The sequence below is a fragment of the Carassius gibelio genome, chromosome A2 (assembly GCF_023724105.1).
Source record: "Carassius gibelio isolate Cgi1373 ecotype wild population from Czech Republic chromosome A2, carGib1.2-hapl.c, whole genome shotgun sequence".
Lineage (NCBI taxonomy): Eukaryota > Metazoa > Chordata > Actinopteri > Cypriniformes > Cyprinidae > Carassius > Carassius gibelio.
The window spans coordinates 14,286,298-14,306,550 of NC_068372.1; the positions used below are offsets into that span (position 1 = coordinate 14,286,298).

Here is a 20,253-nt window from a genome sequence, read left to right on the forward strand (position 1 = left end):
GAAAACAACATTTAAAATGGGTAACATGTAACGGTCAACAACAACATATCAAACAACCACATCCTGATAGTAATCACCTTGCTAATGTGTAAATTGCACGAACATAAATTCACTTATATCCCCACATGTTAATAGTAATAATATTAATATTAATGTTGACATAATAATAATATTAATATTAATGTTAAAATAATAATAACAATAACAACAACAACAACAATAATAATAATAATAATAATAATAATAATAATAATAATAATAATAATAAACTGAATGTTTGTGATAGAGTTAAATCATAGTTTGTTTCTCAAGTAAACAGGGAACAAGAATGCTTAGTTGTTTCAATCCACTTACATATTCTTTCTGATACAATCACACATTTTTATATACAGAATTTTATATATGTAATTTTTCTTATATCTTATAAAGCACCATGTGTTATTTTGTGTTGTCATTTCAAATGCAAAAATACTTGACGTTGGTCAACCCTGTGTCACAGTAGACTAATCTCACAGCTTCTGTGTGGTATTAAAACTCATCTGTGTGGTAAAATTAAACATAATTACATTTCCAATTACACTGCGCATTGTTGGGACTAGGATAACCAGTGACATTTTCTCTTGAAATTGTGTGTAGCATTTTCCCCGGCAAAGGATTAGTCTAATCCAACATCTTGGGGACTTTATTATTATTAATTAGACAAAATGCTTAGTGCTGGGAATCGGTAGTATAAATTAACAGCTAATTAATATGCATGCTCTGAAAACAAGATTGGTATTTCATCAACACAGTCGCCAAATGGTAAAAAAGCATTTAGAACGAACATTTGAATATGCTTATGAGCCTTGACTCATAGGGCTCACAGGATATGATAATAATTGAGAGGTAATTTTGAATATTTAATTCACTTTATTTATTTATTTTTTTGCTTATGATGCATTTTCATAATGTCTCCTTTAAGCTTTTGCAGCAGTTTTCTGATGAGTGCTTAGTAATTACTCTCTGACAAATTGTAAGCAAAAGGGCAGAAGGAGTCAAAATTTGAATCTCTATAATAATTGGACAAACTAGGTGGCTGGAACTAATTATAGAATTATAATCTTCACCCCTATTATTGCTCATCAGAGTAATATGATCACAGCCATTGCTGACATAATCATTGAATCACCAACATTAACTACATCACAGAGTACTCATTATCACTGGTAAACTGGGCAGGAGATATAAAAAAAAAAACAGCTTGAACATCTTGACAGCTCATTGTTATTCTTCTTCAACCAATAATTTTCATCATGCTGAGAAGTGCATTGTGACCGTAACACATTGTGACAATCGGTAGCATGTAAACTTTCCACAGACAAGGAAAAACATGCAAGTTTGGAATGCTGTGACAGGGGCTTTTCTTCCCATTGGCTGTTTCTTTAATATTAAATGTAAAACTCAAAAGCATCAGTATATTTGAGAGTTTTGGAAAAGTTAGTTATTTCAGGCAGCCTGTGAGAAGAACTTGTCTTTGATTTTGTTTTTTACAACACTTACATCACAGCTCCTCTCCGGGTTTCTCTTCCAGTGCTTCTTCTCATTCTTCTTAGAGGCAGTGGAATGTAGATTTGCGTGGGTCTTCACCCTTGGGTTCAAGGCGAGGATACTCTGAAGAACAATTATACATAATCAACATTGTCAAAAGATCATATGTCAATCAATGTAAGATCATTGTTGAATGTATAATGTGTGTGTGTGTGTATGTGTGTGTGTGTTTAATCAATGCAGAACAAATAAAGTGAACAATAAATTTTCAAGATATATAACCGCTGTAATGGATCTAAAAAAAAAAAATCACAAATTATTATTATAATAATACGTTGTTAAAACTGATGCATGTTACATAATCAGATTATTATCTTCAATAGTAATGAGTAAAGTAACCCAGTAGGCCTACTTGCTAAATTTACACCATAATAGCTAAGTTACTTTTTAAAAGTGAGAATCTATGTTCCATTTTTTTTATGCATGGTAAACTTGACATAGGGTAAGATGGGGAAGACAATGAGCATTTATTTTTAAAATAAAATATATTTAGAAATAACTTTAGCATGTGAATGGTGGTGGCACATTACCAAATATGTAATTAAGATAAATAAATGAGACATTTGCTCACTTAGTTATTTTATTGTAGCACAAGATGTAAAATTATTCAAAGAAGCCCCTGGTATGAAATGACTTTGAAATTAGGCCTAAATTAAGAATTTAGGAATTTACTTCTGAATTTATAAATTGTACTAATTTTATATGCATGCGGAATGACTCATTTTCAACATTTATATCTTTGAACATCTGATTCCCCTTCAGGGAACTCACGGTATGTCAGAAACATTTTGGGGAACATCTCGCGTGTCTCCAAAATGTACGCTAGAAGCATGGGCATCGCTAGGCTTTTTTTAGCGGGGCTATAGCATTAAGCTCCATAAACTGTAAACAAATTTGCGATCGCCTCAGAGTCAGTCCCCTTCAATTTCATATGAAAACTGCAGCAGACCTTTCTCCTTCCTGTCTTTTAGCGCACTCTTCAATTCGCAGACCGCGGTGGAGCACCGCAGCGTTTTTGCTCCAGCGAAACCCTGTGATTACAATGAAAAAAACAGATGAAACTGATAAAAACTAAATCCAGAAGAAATGTGGTCATATCTCCAAGACGCTTGAAGAAACCTTCCTGCAAAGCTACCTGAAAAAAAAATGGACAAAAGCTGTTGCAAAGGTTGGTCACACCAAATATTGATTTTATTTAGTTAATAGAAGTTAATCGATAATTAAAATCCATTTATGACAATATTTTTGAAAGCATCTTTACTTTACAGCATATTTACACAAGAGCCTAAAACTTCTAGCTTTGTAGCTTTGGAGGCAGGTTTCTTAAAATGTCTTGAAGAGTTGCTACAGTTCTTCTGGATTTAGTTTGTCTCAGTTTATCTGTTTCTTCATGTAATCACAGACAGATAAGATGATGGTGGGATCAGGTCTCCATGTGGAGCACCGGCTGTTGTCAGACTGCTTGTGCATTCAGAAATCTCAGTAGATTATTATTAAAATTAATGCCAAAATTAATGTTTGGAAATTTAAACTGATATTTCATACTGACATACTACAGAAAAAGATAACAGGCTTAAAACCTTTTTTTGGGGTGAAAACACTAAAGTGCCTGAGACTTTTGCTACTTTTTAAGAATGACCATACAGTCATTCAAAGAACTGATTACATTCATTAGCCTTGGAGTAAGGGAAGCACAACTTGGGAAATGAAAGCATCCAAGCATCGTGTGAAAGCTATGGATTTATTTTAAATATTTTGAATGTTCTTTAATGTTATCCATAGTTTTTTTATGGCTCTTTTTTTAAGTATTGGTTCAGGCATCATTTAGGCACCGGTACCATTTTAAAAGTATCGATATGGCACCGGTATCGCACCCTAAACATTATGGGTCATCATTCAGATATGGATCTTCCGGAGGAGTTGAAGATGGGCCTCGCCCTTTCTTTGCCTTCACCCCCTGGATCTAGTCTGGTCTCTCTGGGCTCGGAAGTTCACACTGTGATCTGTTCCCGCTCTGAGTGAGAGCTTGATGCTGCAGGTCAATGTTTTAAGCATTAACACAGAAGAGATTGAGGACTCACACCCTCAGTCTCTTGCAAATGAGCAGACTGCATTTTAAATTGCGATTTATGTGTGTGTGTGTTTTTTTTTTTGGGGGGGGGGGGGGGGGGGGGCATCAGCTCTTGAGGAGGGGCTGGCTGTGTTCATTCATAAAATGTCCCTCTTCAGCCCTTATTTTGCAAATTATTCTAATTTTGGGGGGCAGAATGAACAGGACTGTAGGGCAATACCTAAAGTGGGACAGATGATTGTGAGCTATCTGTCCCCAATACAGCATCGTCCCTGAAGGACTCAACATTATCCACAAAGCGTCTTTGGTGGATAAAGCCTACACAGCGGACTCAGGTCTCAGGGGCTACTGGGTGGGCCGGCTCCTCATATTGGCGCAACAAGAAGTGGTGTCAGACTTCAGAGGGCAGGTCCCTCTGGGGAAGAGTGGTGGACTCACTACTGACTACTCCAAATACACCAGAAGCCAATCTTGAGAGACTGTTTCCCTTAGTAGACCTCTTGGCAGCGGAACAAGAAGTAGTTACTCTTGTGAGCAATGAGGCCAGAGAACTTGTTCCTTCTCTCAAGAGGGTGTCCGGGTTCTACATCCGGTACTCCATTGTTCCATGGAAGGATGGGGGATTGTGTCCAATTCTAGATCTGTGCAGACTAAAATATTCTGTCAAAACATTCATATTCAAGATGCTGACATTGAAACAGGTCATGACTCAAATCAGATTCAAGGACTGGTTTGTCACCATAGATTACACATACATCCATGTATCCATCCTTCCTCAAGACAGGAAGTTAGTGAGGTTTGCTTTTGTAGGCAGAGCATTCCAATATTTAGGTTCTTTCTTTTGGCTTGAAACGGTCACGCCACCCTTTCAAGTTTGTGAATGCAATTCTGGCTCCTCTGGGACTCCAGGGCATCTACATATTGAATTCCATTTATGATTGGTTGATGTTAACTCAATCAGAGTTGTCGTTCACGCTCACATGAAAAAGATGGGGTTAAGGTGGAACACCAAGAAAATTGTGCTTTCTCCAGTAAAGAAAGCCACTTTTCTCTGTGTTGTATGGATTTCAACAACAATGCTAGCACATTTGTCTCCTGCTTGTTTTATTTGATTCCCACAGCTGTGAACAGTGTGAACCTAGGCCAGTCACTCACTGTAAAACAGTTCCAGAGACTGTTGGGTCTGAATGTAGCAGCATCCAACATGATCATTTTTGGCCTGCTGTTCACGAGACCTTTGCAGTGGAGGCACATGACCAAGGAGTTTTCTCAGATGAGCAACCTGTTTGCATGATAACTTTGGTCTCCTATATCAACCACTAGAGGGGTCTGCGCTCGCGTCCCAAATACAAGTTGGCACACCAGATCCTCCAGTAGGCTCAGGGAAAAATACTTTCTGTCTGAGCAATTTACATCCTAGTGTCCCTCTTCGACGGCTCTCCCTAGGAGATTTCAGTCAGGAGGGACCCTCTGACTCGGTCAGGGGATGGAATGGTTCATCCCTGCCTGGAATTATGGGTTTGGCCTCAGAGGGGACCCAGCTCATAGAGGTTGTTGAGACCATACTTCCCTTCAGAGCTCCCGCCATGAGGAAACTGTATTCCTTGAAGTGGTGTGTTCACTTCATGGTACAGAAATTGTCAGCTGGTCCCAGTTAACGGCCCGGTCTGTTCAGTTCTGGAGTTCCTGCAGGGACAGTTCTCTACAGGATTGACCCCTCCATCGTAAAGCACTAAGCTTGAGTTAAGATGCATACAAAATTTACTTTTATTAACCTGTTAACCCGCACCTGAATGCTCATTGATACAAATTCTATATCATTACGAATGTCTAAGCCTCAAGCATCGATGACAGATTGCTGTTTTTCAACAGAAAGCTTATAAGGAATTTATTTGCTACATTTGTGTTAGCAGTACACAACAACAAGTCATAAGCACATCCACAGCTGTAAATCCCGGTTTAGTTAGAAAGGTAAGGGTCCACTGAACAACATCTCATAGTGCACTTTTAGTGCAACAAAACAATAACGTTGTAATATTGATGGTAATTCCTTTATTAACGTTTCATTTCTTCGTGGAAAGTACTTGTCATATGATGGGGGCGTAACTTAGCGATCTGCTTTTTGCTAAAAAAAAAAAATTATAATTTTTATATGTGTGTGTGTGTGTGTTTTTTGGGGAATTTGGCTTAATCTGCATGATTACCATCTCTATGACTGATAACCAGCATGTGATAGACAGCTATCAGTGTGAATGCGGTCTATATGAATAGAGTGGGATTACTGAATATATGACGCAGCTGTATGATTAACATCTATTAGAAAGGCCATCAGCATGTGATTACCGACTGTTGGAGTATCTAACAGTGTAAATGCTGTATTTTTAGTAATCTCAGGATGTACTGTAATTTTTCTAGTGCTAAAATAAATCACTCTAGAATCTTCAACATTTTATTCTATTGTCTTATAACTGAAAAAGTAAGCAGTGGTATGTCTAAGGACTAAAATAGTTTGTAGAACCCTTCAAAGCATTTGGTTTATCTTTTTGGTAAATATTTACATGGAGGGGGGGGGGGGAGGCTAGTACGACAAAATTTTAGAGCCCCCCCCCCCCCCCCCCCCCCACAATTAAGTTGTAATACTACGAGAATAAAGTCAAAACATTATGAGAATAAAGTCGAAATGTTTCTAGAATAAAGTTGAAATATTTTGAGAATAAAGTTGAAATATTGTGAGAATAAAGTTAAATGTTTAAGGAATAAAGTCAAAGAATAAAGAATAAAGAAATTGCACATGCAAACGGCCTGGATGGAGAACACCGGGAGAAGCTGCCAGGCCACTGGAATTGATTTGAATATTGTTGCATCTGAGCGGCTACAGTACATCATCTTACTAGGATGAAGAAGAGTCATTTTTAAGGACTTTATGTGTGTGTGTATGTATGTATATATATATATATATATATATATATATATATATATATATATATATATATATATATATATATATATATATATATATATATATATATATACACACACATACATACACACACACACACACACACACACACACACAGATATATGTGGGATTATTAGCAGTTATCATACCATGTGTCATACTCACAGGGACAGTTTGCTTGGAAATAATATTTAATGTCTTCCATTGCATTCTGGCATGTAGTGTGCCAGCCACCCAATAGCAATAAGCTTTGTGCTTTTGATAGGCCTACTTTTAATTAATGTCTCAACTTTCAAAATTAGTTTTATAGTGAAACACAAATTATGTCATGCAATAATGTGTTTTTCAAGCTCTTTAACGATCAGATAGCTGTATTTATGTGAACCAATTCATTAAATTAAACTGTTTTTTTTTTTGTGAAAATTCAAAAATTCCACATTTGTGAAAATTTCACCACCTACTCCGCAAAAACGTCCATAGCGTCCAAACTAAGTTAGTCCAAACTAAAAGTTGAAGTGGGCTTCAACTCGTTAACATAGGCTAAGTTATATTATTTTATTTTCCGAGGTAGCCTGTAGGCTATAACATGTAAGTGACTAGGCCTATTCACAAGCTGTTTTATTTATAGTATAATACAGTAAATGACTGTGCATAATATTTAACATCTTCCAGTCATTATTTGTAGCACGCCAACCACCCAGTAATCACAATAATTTTTTGCATGGCAAGCTCAGTTGGCTGCACAGTACTAAGCAGTGTGGTCTTGTAGGCAACGATCGGCAGCAGACAACAGCGTTTTTTGTTTTGTTTTGTTTAAAGCACTACATAAATAAAGGTGATTTGACTTATTTAATTTCATATTAATAACAGTCTCCGATGGGGGATGCAGTCGTGGGGTGCTCGTGTTATCAGCAGTAGAGTAACGTAATGTTAGGTAATAATTAGTTGCACAAATGCCCTCAGTTATATTTGTACATTGCACAGATTAAATTTCGTTATCGTATGCAATCAAAACGGTCGCAATTTCAGCCATTAGCTGTGCGTGCAAATAAGAGAAAGTAAGATGTGTTTTATGGACAGCAGGCAAAACAAGCTAGCCATGTGCCTTTGACAGGACTCTGGAATCAGAGATCATGCAAGTATACTTTTGCATTACTAAAGTAGATGCACAGATTTGACTGTAGAGATGTATGCTGAGTAGTCCATTTATAGTCCAGTAGATTTGATCCATGGTTTTTCTATTCTTTTTTTTTATTTTATTTTTTATGCTGCATAGTCAACTAATAACAGATTTTTGATTGAAAAAACACTAAAACTATTTCTAACCCATTACTTAAATATTATACATTTACCACTTTTTTTTTTTTTTCTAAAATTATTCTAACATGCATTTTCCTGGTCTTTAGATACCCAAGCGATTTGGTTACCTGGGGTCTTCAAACTTCACATACAGGTAAGAAAAACTTCAGAATAGATACAATTACAGCTATAATTATTCCCAGTAAAATCATAGGTAAAATTGCAAACAATAGTGTGGGCTCCATACAATTACATTTCTGAAGAAGGTTTTATGTACCAACCAGATATGATCACCTTTCTGTTTCCTCCTCCTACTATACTATTAGAAGCTTGATTCATTTTGATAAATACAGTTACAGTTAAATCTCAATTTTGTGAGATGTTGGTGATGATGTGAAATCTTGTACAGTACAGTGGTGTATATATAGTAAGATCTTTTACAGCAATTGAATGGTTGAAATATTCTGATTTGTGCTCATCGTGCTGTGAATTTTGATTAGATTTTACTTCTTGACAAGATCCATCTGACCATCTGGAGAAAGTGAAAGTGACATACAGCCAAGTATGGTGACCCATACTCAGAATTCATGCTCTGCTTTTAACCCATCCAAAGTGCACACACACACTCACACACCAGGAGCCATTTATGCGTTGGCGCCTGGGGAGCAGTTGGGGGATCGGTGCCTTGCTCAAGAGACAGGAAGACCTCATCAGTGTCCACCACGTAGGTATTGGGCTTAAAGCTACTTGTCGTGGTATTAAGGGTGGAGAGAGAACTGTACATGCACTCCCCCCACCTACAATTCCTGCCGGCCCGAGACTCGAACTCACAACCTTCCGATTGCAAGTCATACTCTCTAACCATTAGGCCACGACTTCCTAAGAAAAGGAGAGAAATGGTACTGAGATTGAGTGCATGGGGGAGAGACAGGAAGACCTCATCAGTGTCCACCACGTATGTATTGGGCTTAAAGCTACTTGTCTAATTTATGTCTGTATGTATTACTATTGTAATGATATGGGGTAATTACGTTTGCTCTTGAAAGATATTTAAAACAGTAATGTGATGACCAATAAGGTACAGGCAAGGACAATTGCATTGTTTTATTGTAATGTATACTTTGAACTAGAAAAGACAAAACTCATGCTACAGTAGATAATGATAGTATAGTACCCACTCTCTATGGCATTGTCATGGTAGACTTTACTCTGGTCACATTCTTTTAGTCAAAGTATCCGTCTAGTATCCATCACCTTTAGCAACAAAAGTACAGTTTTGACCTTGGGTCTTATCTGTCTTCTACCTGTCTGCTATATTAATCTCATTACCTCTTTGTCTGACCAAACTCTTGATTCTTTTTTGTCTCCACCAATAGAGTCATGATAAAACAAAGGTAAACGCTGAGCTTGTCATTTCCCCACTGAAAATATACATATGCCATCAGCAAAACATGATTGGGATTATCATACAGTATAAGGACAGCCCGTGGTCAGAAGTGTGCCAAACCTGTCGAAAGCATGCTGCCTCCTGTTTGGACTTGCCCATGCCCACTGTCATGGTCTTGTCATGATCCTGTCTCTATCTCTCTCTTCTTCTCCCTCTGTCTCCCCCTGCTGGTTTTTCCCCTCCTGTCTCCCTCGCTCTTCGCTTATGTGTCACAGCTGTCTTCACTTCTCATTAAGATAATTCCCCCTCCACCTGGTTCTCATCTTGCCTTGTTATTTGGGCTACTTCTACCCTCTCGTTCCCGTGTCTCATTGTCAGATTGTTACTTCCGAATGAAGCCGTTGCCTTTGGCGTCCGTGTTAGCAGTTTGTCTTGGTCCTGTCCTGTCTAGTCGGGGTGAAGTTAGTTGTCTACTATCGCTACCTGTACCTCTCTGTGCTCACCCTTTATACCCCACAGAACCTTACCTGCTGTTCTACGCCGCTACCGCCCCGCACTGCGAGCACCGATCCCCGGCTCTCCCCTGAGCCCAATCAAAGCCTCCACCTCGCCAGCCTTCTGGTAGTTCCAGCCACGGAGGTTTCCTGTGTTAGTTTAACCCAGCCTTCGGGTCTTCCTTAGTTTTCATCTTTGTACTCCTTTGTTGGATTTTCCTGTGGCTTTCCTTTGTTGGATTAAAGACTGTCATTTTGCCCTCGCATTTGAGTCCCCTCTCTTCAATACCCATCACAGAACAATCTGACCACGATGGACTCAGCGAGTGGCAGTCCGTTCCAGACCGCCGTTGAGCACCAGGGCGTCCTCCTCGGGAGGCATGAGGAAGACATCTCCGCTACCCGACACGCCGTCGGTTCTTTGGCTGCCCAAATGTCCGAGCTGTCCAGCCAGGTCCACAACCTGCGTCTCCAGCCTTCCGCCTCTTATTCTCCTCCGGGTCAGACGGAGCCTCGGATAAACAATCCTCCGGTCTATTCGGGTGAGCCAACTCAGTGCCGCGCTTTCCTTACCCAGTGTGAGGTGGTATTCTCGCTCCAGCCCGTTACATATGCTAAGGAGAGGGCCAAGGTGGCTTTCGTTCTTTCACTCCTCCACGGGCGGGCTCGCGAATGGGGAACGGCCAACTGGGAGACGGAGGCAGAGTGTACCTCAACCTTTGAGCGCTTCAAGGAGGAGATGATCCGGGTCTTCGACCGTTCCGCCTACGGAGAGGAGGCGTCCCGTCGACTTTCCACACTCCGGCAGGGAAGACGATCCGTGCCGGATTTCTCCGTTGAGTTCCGGACCCTCGCTACCACCTGTGGGTGGAACCAGCCCGCACTGACTGCTCGCTTCCTGGAGGGCTTGTCTCCAGAGGTGCGGGACGAGGTCCTCGTCCGTGAGATCCCCGCCCGGCTCGACGACCTTATCGACCTGGCCATCCGGGTGGAGAGACGGTTTGATCAGCGCCGTCGTGCTCATCGCCTAGAGGAGAGTCTCTTCTCGCCGCCTCGAGTCAGCCCCTCCCACTCAGAACCGGAACCCATGCAGCTGGGTGGTCTGCGTATTTCGCCTAAGGAGCGTCAGAGGAGGATCTCTAACCGCCTCTGCATGTACTGTGCTAGTGCCTCTCACTTTGTGTTTTCGTGTCCGGTAAAAGCCAACGCTCGCCAGTAGGAGGAGGGTTACTGGCGAGCGCTACCACTAAGTCCATCCCTTCCACTTCCTGCACGATACTTCCAGCGCATCTCCAGTGGGCGGGGTCGTCAGCCTCCTGTGCGGCCTTGATCGACTCTGGGGCCGAGGGAAACTTTTTGGATGAGAAGTGGGCGCTCCAACAAGGTATTCCGCTCACACCGCTAAGAGACTCCACCTCTTTATTTGCCCTTGATGGCAGCGCCCTACCTAGGGTACAGAAACAGACTATCCCTTTAACTCTAACCATTTCTGGCAACCATAAAGAGACAGTTTCCTTTTTAATTTTTCAATCTCCTTTTACCCCTTTAGTACTGGGGCACCCTTGGTTAGAACTTCACAATCCACACATTGACTGGGCTAGGGGGTCTGTTTTGTCTTGGAGGTTGTCGTGTCATGTTAAGTGTTTAGCCTCGGCTGTTCCCCCCGTGTCTTCTGTTTCTGTGTTGCAGGAGGAGACGGGAGATCTGACTGGGGTTCCGGAGGAGTATCACGATTTGCGAGGGGTGTTCAGCCGTTCTCGAGCCATGTCTCTTCCGCCCCACCGTCCGTATGACTGCGCTATTGATCTCCGCCCGGGGACCACGCCCCCTCGGGGTAGGCTCTATTCTCTTTCTGCTCCCGAACGGGAGGCTTTAGAGAATTATTTATCTGAGTCTCTCAGCGCCGGCACAATCGTTCCGTCCTCGTCGCCTGCCGGCGCCGGATTCTTTTTTGTTAAGAAGAAAGACGGTTCTTTACGCCCATGCATTGATTATCGGGGGCTGAACGACATCACGATTAAGAACCGTTACCCCTTGCCACTGATGTCCTCAGCCTTCGATATCCTGCAGGGGGCAAAAGTCTTTACCAAGCTCGACCTACGTAACGCCTACCATCTCGTACGCATTCGGGAGGGGGACGAGTGGAAGACCGCCTTTAACACGCCCCTCGGCCACTTCGAGTATAGGGTCCTCCCCTTCGGATTGGTTAACGCCCCCGCTGTCTTTCAGGCTCTGATCAATGACGTCCTTCGGGATATGCTCAATTTATTCGTTTTTGTCTATCTCGATGACATTTTGATTTTTTCGCCCTCTCTCCAGGTTCATGTGCAGCACGTTCGCCGCGTTCTCCAACGTTTGCTTGAGAATCGACTCTTTGTTAAGGCCGAGAAGTGCTCCTTTCATGCTTCGTCTATAACGTTTTTAGGCTCCGTTATCTCGGCAGAGGGGATCAAGATGGACCCTACCAAGGTCCAGGCCGTGCTCGATTGGCCCGTCCCTGAGTCTCGTGTCTCGCTACAGCGCTTTCTCGGTTTTGCTAATTTTTATCGCCGCTTTATACGCAACTTCAGTCAGGTGGCCGCGCCACTCACTGCCCTCACTTCGGTTAAGTCTCGTTTCAGTTGGTCCGGTTCTGCGCAGGAGGCGTTTGACCGGCTAAAGACCCTTTTTACGTCCGCACCCATCCTCCGCACCCCAGATAGCTCTAGACAGTTTATCGTTGAGGTCGATGCCTCCGAGGTGGGGGTGGGAGCCGTTCTTTCCCAACGGTCAGCGTCGGATAATAAGATACACCCTTGCGCGTACTTCTCCCACCGCCTTTCCCCCGCTGAACGTAATTATGATGTCGGGAATCGAGAGCTCCTCGCCATCCGCCTGGCGTTGGGTGAGTGGCGGCAGTGGTTAGAGGGATCCTCTGTCCCTTTTATTGTTTTAACGGATCATCGCAATTTAGAATACATTCGCTCCGCCAAGAGATTGAACTCGCGTCAGGCTCGCTGGGCCCTTTTCTTTACGCGTTTTGATTTTGTCATTTCATACCGTCCGGGCTCTAAGAACGGTAAACCAGATGCGTTGTCTCGACTCTTCGATCCCTCGGTCGGCCGCACCCCCCGAGAGGAAATTATCCCTTCCGGTCGGGTGGTGGGGGCTACGGTCTGGGGAATCGAGAGACAGGTTAAACGCGCTCTCTCTCACGTCGCTACTCCCCGTAACTGCCCTAGGGGCAGCCTTTTTGTCCCCATTCCCACACGATTAGCGGTTCTTCAATGGGCCCATTCTTCTAGACTAGCGGTTCATCCCGGTGCTCGAGGCACTGTCGCATTTATCCGCCAGCGTTTCTGGTGGCCCTCTTTAGAACGTGATGCGCGCCGCTTTATCGCTGCCTGCTCGGTCTGTGCCCAAACCAAAGCAGGCAACTCTCCGCCTGCTGGTCTTCTCCGACCGCTACCTGTTCCCTCTCGCCCGTGGTCCCATATAGCTCTCGACTTTATCACCGGTCTTCCGCCCTCAGCCGGCAAGACTGTCATCCTGACGGTAGTCGATCGCTTCTCAAAATCGGCGCACTTCATTCCTCTTATCAAACTTCCCTCTGCGAAGGAAACGGCCCAGATTATGATTGATAATGTGTTTAAATATCACGGGTTGCCCACCGATGTCGTGTCCGATAGGGGTCCGCAATTCGCCTCGCAGTTCTGGAAAGAATTTTGCCGTCTCATAGGGGCCACTGCTAGCCTTTCCTCGGGTTTTCACCCACAGACTAACGGCCAGGCCGAGCGAGCCAATCAGATTGTTGCCCGCATGCTCCGCAGTCTAGCCTTTCGCAATCCCTCATCTTGGGTCGAACAGCTTTCCTGGGCTGAGTATGCTCATAATTCCCTCCCCTCCTCAGCCTCTGGTATCTCTCCCTTTCAATGTTGCCTCGGCTATCAACCGCCCTTATTTTCGTCCCAAGAGACCGATTCTCACTGCCCGTCCGTTCAGACCTTTATCAGTCGCTGTAAACGAACCTGGAAGAGGGTGAGATCCGCACTTTGTCGTTCTAAGAGACGCATGTGCGTGGCTGCTAATAGATCGCGTGTCAAGAGTCCTCGCTATGCCGCGGGTCAGAGGGTTTGGCTTTCTACATCTAATTTACCCCTCCAGTCTGACTCCCGTAAACTGGCTCCCCGCTTCATCGGGCCGTTCCGCATTATCAAGATCGTTAACCCTGTCGCCGTCAAACTCCGGTTGCCGCATAATCTTCGTCGTGTTCACCCGGTGTTTCACGTCTCCTGCATTAAACCGACCTCTCGCTCCCCCCCTCCCACGTCCTTCTCTGCCGTTCGTATCGAAGACTCCCCGGTCTACACCGTCCGCAGGATCATAGATAGGCGGCGTCGGGGTCGTGGTTACCAATACTTAGTCGATTGGCAGGGGTATGGTCCTGAGGAGAGGAGTTGGGTCTCCCCTAAGGATATCCTGGACCCCTCGCTCATTGATGATTTCCTCCGGTCTCGCCAGCATTTCCCCGCTGGAGCGCCTGGAGGCGCTCTTTGAGGAGAGGGTACTGTCATGGTCTTGTCATGATCCTGTCTCTATCTCTCTCTTCTTCTCCCTCTGTCTCCCCCTGCTGGTTTTTCCCCTCCTGTCTCCCTCGCTCTTCGCTTATGTGTCACAGCTGTCTTCACTTCTCATTAAGATAATTCCCCCTCCACCTGGTTCTCATCTTGCCTTGTTATTTGGGCTACTTCTACCCTCTCGTTCCCGTGTCTCATTGTCAGATTGTTACTTCCGAATGAAGCCGTTGCCTTTGGCGTCCGTGTTAGCAGTTTGTCTTGGTCCTGTCCTGTCTAGTCGGGGTGAAGTTAGTTGTCTACTATCGCTACCTGTACCTCTCTGTGCTCACCCTTTATACCCCACAGAACCTTACCTGCTGTTCTACGCCGCTACCGCCCCGCACTGCGAGCACCGATCCCCGGCTCTCCCCTGAGCCCAATCAAAGCCTCCACCTCGCCAGCCTTCTGGTAGTTCCAGCCACGGAGGTTTCCTGTGTTAGTTTAACCCAGCCTTCGGGTCTTCCTTAGTTTTCATCTTTGTACTCCTTTGTTGGATTTTCCTGTGGCTTTCCTTTGTTGGATTAAAGACTGTCATTTTGCCCTCGCATTTGAGTCCCCTCTCTTCAATACCCATCACACCCACGACCTCAAATATCCCTCAAAACTGGTGTATACTTCTGAGATATATCAGAGGCTCTTTGTGGGATTGGACCCTATGCGTCCTATTGTGTATGTTTTGTAGGCATTGTCAAAAGTGACACTGGTTGACAATGAATAGATGTTATTGTCTTTAAACTGTCTTCCAAGCTTTTTCTTCTACAACTGAAGTTGTAATTGTTATTGACAAAGTCTGTTCATGTAAAGTTAATCATCAAAGTTTAACACTCTTAATACAAACAATAAGTAGCACTTCTGAAATAATAAAAGAAAAATGCCTACATGCCCTTCTACTCAACTGACAGTAATAGAAAAGTAACTTAATGTGTCACTTTCCATAAAAACTAGCCTACACCATAAAAAAAAAGTATCTCAATACTGCACACATTACATTTAAAAGTAACACACGAATAGTTCTACAGCAAAAAAAAAAAAAAAAATGAAGAAAAAGCTAAGATAATCATGCATTTGTGTTCCACAAACATGAAAGCATTTTAAACCATTGATATGAACTACAAAGCACACTCAAGTCAAGGTCCTTAAAAGCTGTCTGCGACAACACTGATTAGAACGCCAGTGCAGTCGGGCCGATAAAGAAGGGTCCGACTGAAACAGTAAAGTGTGAAATGAGAGCCATGATGGGGAACATCATCATTTGATTCAGGAGCAACCTTCATTTGAAATACATTCAGCACCTTCACGCCTGCCAGTCAAATCACCCACCACAGTTGAGGAGCTGAAGGCAGGCACCAGTGTGGGATCTTTTAATGGCAAACACAATTAACAGGCAGTTTACTGAGGGAGAAGAGAACAAGTGAGGGAGAAGCAACCATTACCATCACACTAATACCAATTTCATGCTCTTCGTAGTGTAAAAGAATACCATGTCCACAGTCATTTCAATGTGCTGAAAATACTATCTGACAAAGGCCAGGACAGGAGGTTAGGAGCAAATTGAAATAAGCCACTTTAGCATTCTAGCCCATAAGCCAGGTGTCAGAAAAACTTGCACTCAAAACAAAGGACACTGATGGAAATCCCTGACATTTGAATGCTGTGGTGACTCTTGTGCATTATCCGTGTAAATATTTGTCCAATTAATACTGTTTACAATCAGTCATGCACTTATTTGTTTCCTAAACAAATTTCAGTGTTGTGTTTTGCCATTTTATGCCACAAAACTTTCAGAAGAAACATTTTTAACAATAAATATAGTGAGATGGAGGAAACAGTTCTTAAAGGCTTTCCATTTACTCTTAGAAGTATGGAGAGATGAAAGTGAAAAAAAGTGAAAGTGAAGTGACATTCAGCCAAGGATGGTGACCCATACTCAGAATTTGTGCTCTGCATTTAACCCATCCGAAATGCACACACACAGAGCAGTGAACACACACACACACTGTGAGCACACACCCAGAGCAGTGGGCAGCCATTTATGCTGCGGCGCCCGGGGAGCAGTTGGAGGTTCGATGCCTTGCTCAAGGGCACCTAAGTCGAGGTATTGAAGGTGGAGAGAGAACCGTTTATGCACTCCCCCCACCCACAATTCCGTCCGGCCCGAGACTAGAACCCACAACCTTTCGATTGGGAGTCCAACCCTCTAACCATTAGGCCACAACTTCCCCAGAGAAAAAGTCCAAAGTCTATTGTCAAAAGTCCGGTGATTTTAAAGCTCACAGAGAAGTCACTTCTGAACCAAGCAGCTTTCTATCCCCATGTTTCTTTTATTCATTTTTTTTTTTTTTTTTTCCAGAAATTCAAAAGCTGTTACAACAGTTACAAGATGAGGCAGAGACCAAGCCGTTTTCTGTTGAACATGGCAAATTCGCAGAAACTACATGAGAACTTTTTCGCCTTGATGCCAAAAAAAACTAAACACTGTAACAATATTGCAGTAAGATTAATTCTGAAGTCTTTGGAGGACATTTTCAATTAAATCAATAACTTAAAAAAATCTCAAGTTGCATTTGTATGAATCAAGAGACAGTGATTTTAAGCATACTATCCAACATGAAAGCAGTGTTTCAGTTTTACCCGACTGCAATTTTTGTTGTTTACTTGTGCAACAACAATATTTCGGGAATATTCAACAATTGAACAATGCGAATCAGTTTCACTTTCAAACGAAAAACACAAAAATTCCATTCAACATATAATCTGTAGAATTTAGTTTTAGCATTTTATAACATAGTATTTTAGCAAAGCTTAAACTTCATGGGACTTACAATCCTAAATAGTTTTGTTTAAAGGAAATCTTATTTGTTTTCACCCATTTCATCTCTCACAGAAGGACAAAAACATTAGGTTTGCACAGTATTGCTGGGACTGCTGATAACTGAATCAGTCAAGCTACTGTTTATTTGCCATAATAGGCTCAGTCTGAAAAGCAGAAGTAATAATGGGCAAGTTAAGCCATGTTTGCCCAGTCACAGATTAACAGATTTTGAAATCTATGGATGAAACCTCAAAGTGGCGCAAAGTCCACACACAGCCAAAAAGGAAAAACAAACTTGCATTAATAATAAAGAAGGACACTTGATCAAGGCCAGTGCTGAAACATGCTCTCTAAGTAGTGACTTAATGATTTTAGACTGAAGGCTGTTTCTTGTAAGCAATAAAAAACATTGTGCACCTTTGCCAATTTGATCAATTTTGTGTAAGAGGAAACACATCCATAAGAAGCAAAGATCTATATAAGAAGAGATCAATATCTCCTCTAAAGTCCCTCTGAGATGGTTAAACAAGCTCTAGATGGAAATCATAGTCTATTTCAAGTCAAATAGGCTTTTAGTGGAAGAAAAGATGGAAATGAAAGTGTGGGCCCATTTTTGTGACCAAACAGAGGTTCACTCTGCATAGTTGTTGCTTTTTGTGTATTCACATTTCTAAAGGTCGTAAGGTAATTGGTGAGGTATTATGGGATTCTTTTAGTAGATATATACAGTAAGCCTTCATGAGATTAAACTGTTTACCCGAGGATACATAATTTTTTGTTGCTTGAAATAAAACCTGTTCAAGTTTCTTCTGTGAGGTAGGTTTCTCCTCTCAAAATACTACATAATCAAGCTGTTAAAAAAGCTGTGGAACTCAACAGAAAGAAATCAAAGCATAAACTCACAGATCAAGAGCAAGTATATACATGTCATTAATCCATGCCGGGCTTTAGCTAGAAAGAGAAGGCATTTTAAGCAGCATGTGATATGCCATGTTTCATTTCCACAAGGAGAGCTCTGGAGACTGGCTTTATCACTCTCTGCTGGTCATAGTGATCCACTGAGACAAAAAATCAATACTGTCTTTTTTACTGCCAAAGTAAGCAAATGATAGCAGATGATGTTGTCTGATGTCAGTCATAAGGATTCTGCAAGCAAAGGGTGTAGGTATGTATATATATATATATATATATATATATATATATATATATATATATATATTTTTTTTTATATCTAAAATCTGCTTGAAAATAGATTTTTGAAATTGCTTCCATATATATATATATATAGATTTGGTGATTTTCTCAAAACCCTAATGTGAGATTCAAAGTCATCTTTTACATGGGTAATTTATGAACAACAGCACCAACCCAGAACATAGAGTTCACACTTAAAGTAAGCTTTTGTCACTGTGTAAATTAGTTCAGGTATGCTCTCTGCTATATAATTAATACTAATGTAACATGCAGAAAAAGGGCTAATTCGTAACTAAAATCATTTATGAAATTATCTCAAATGTAGGCAACTTGACCCCTTTTCAAAGCACACTTCATCTTTCATTACACAGCTCCCTCCCTCCCTAAGGCAGAATAGTTAAACACAATCTACAGAGATTCTTGCCTAGTCTTTTTGTCTGAAATCAATATAGGAATTGATCCTCCGTAGCTGAAATAAACCCACAGCGCTCCAGCAGCCCAGCAATCTGCAGCACAAGCCCAGAATATCATTTAGTCCCGTAACATAATTATAGAGAGCAATACAGATCATTTGGCATCAACATCATCTTGCTCAGTTAAAGGTCTCCTGAAGCTTCTCTTCAGGTTTCAGAGATGTAATGAGTGAAATGGAGCTGATTCACAATAGGGCTGGGCGATATATGAACAAAAAAATTATATATGGATATTGTCACATTTTTTTTTACGATATTCGATATATATTTCAATATGTTTGCATTTAAATAAGAAAAAAATGGGATAAGGGAGGTTACTTTTTTTTTGTTTACAAGTTTTTAGCTAAGAACACAAGTCTGTCTGTCTCTGGCATGAAACGGTGTTTCCACTCCCACTAAAAACCCTCTCAGATGGGGAGCTATTTGGACATTTAGCACGTTATTTTGGGAAAGTATGCTTGAATCTGAAATATTCTATAGTATTTTCACATTTTACATCGTCGTCAGTATTATTCCGATATTATTGTTAATATTCAATATATCACCCAGCCCTAATTCACACTGAAAAGCACTTCCGATAACTGGCTAGGCATCTGTGAGAGGCCTACTATGATCTTGACCAACCATGTTCACAAATTCTTCACATTATTTAATGTAAAAAGGCATTAAACATTCCAGAAAAGATTCATTAAAGCTATACTGAAGAATGATTTTGTCCATACAATACAAGTCAGTGGGGTCCAAGATAAAACTCAATGGGCAAAAAAAATAACAATGAGGCATTGCTCAAAATATCTTCTTTAATGTTCCACAAACATTCAATTTAAAAAGAAAGTCAAACGGGTTTGGAACGACATTAGGGCGAGTACATTTTTTGGCGAATTGTCCCTTTAAGGTCTTAAAGGGTTAGTTCAACCAAAAATTTTAATTATGTCATTAATGACTCACGCTCATGTCGTTCCAAACCTGTAAGACCTCCGTTCATCTTCAGAAAACAGTTTAAGATATTTTGGATTTAGTCCGAGAGCTTTCTGTCCCTCTATTGAAAACATATGTACGGTATACTGTCCATGATTAGAAAGGTAATAAAAACATCTTCAAAGTAGTCCATGTGACATCAGAGGGTCAGTTAGAATTTGTTGAAGCATCAAAAATAATATTTTGGTCCAAAATTAACAAAAATTACGACTTTATTCAGCATTGTCTTCTCTTCCGGGTCTGTTGTGAGCGAGTTCACAACACTCCAGTGTAGTGATGGCCGGTTCGTGAATGAATCATTCGATACAAATGATTCTTCTTAGTGAACCGGTTGAATCCGTTCACCATATCAAACTGAATAATTTGAAACGGTTCACGTCTCCAATAAGCATTAATCCACAAAT

The 20,253-nt window shown here is 41.7% G+C and overlaps 1 protein-coding gene across 1 annotated transcript in view; it reads right to left on the reverse strand.

The window, feature by feature from the left end:
• Positions 1–20,253, reverse strand: part of LOC128027277 (dihydropyrimidine dehydrogenase [NADP(+)]) — a 154,596-nt gene that overhangs the window by 129,383 nt on the left and 4,960 nt on the right. Inside the window, exon 2 of the mRNA XM_052614718.1 lies at positions 1,540–1,650. Within this exon, the coding sequence (XP_052470678.1) occupies positions 1,540–1,650 (111 nt within the window). The remainder of the gene's footprint in view (positions 1–1,539; positions 1,651–20,253) is intronic.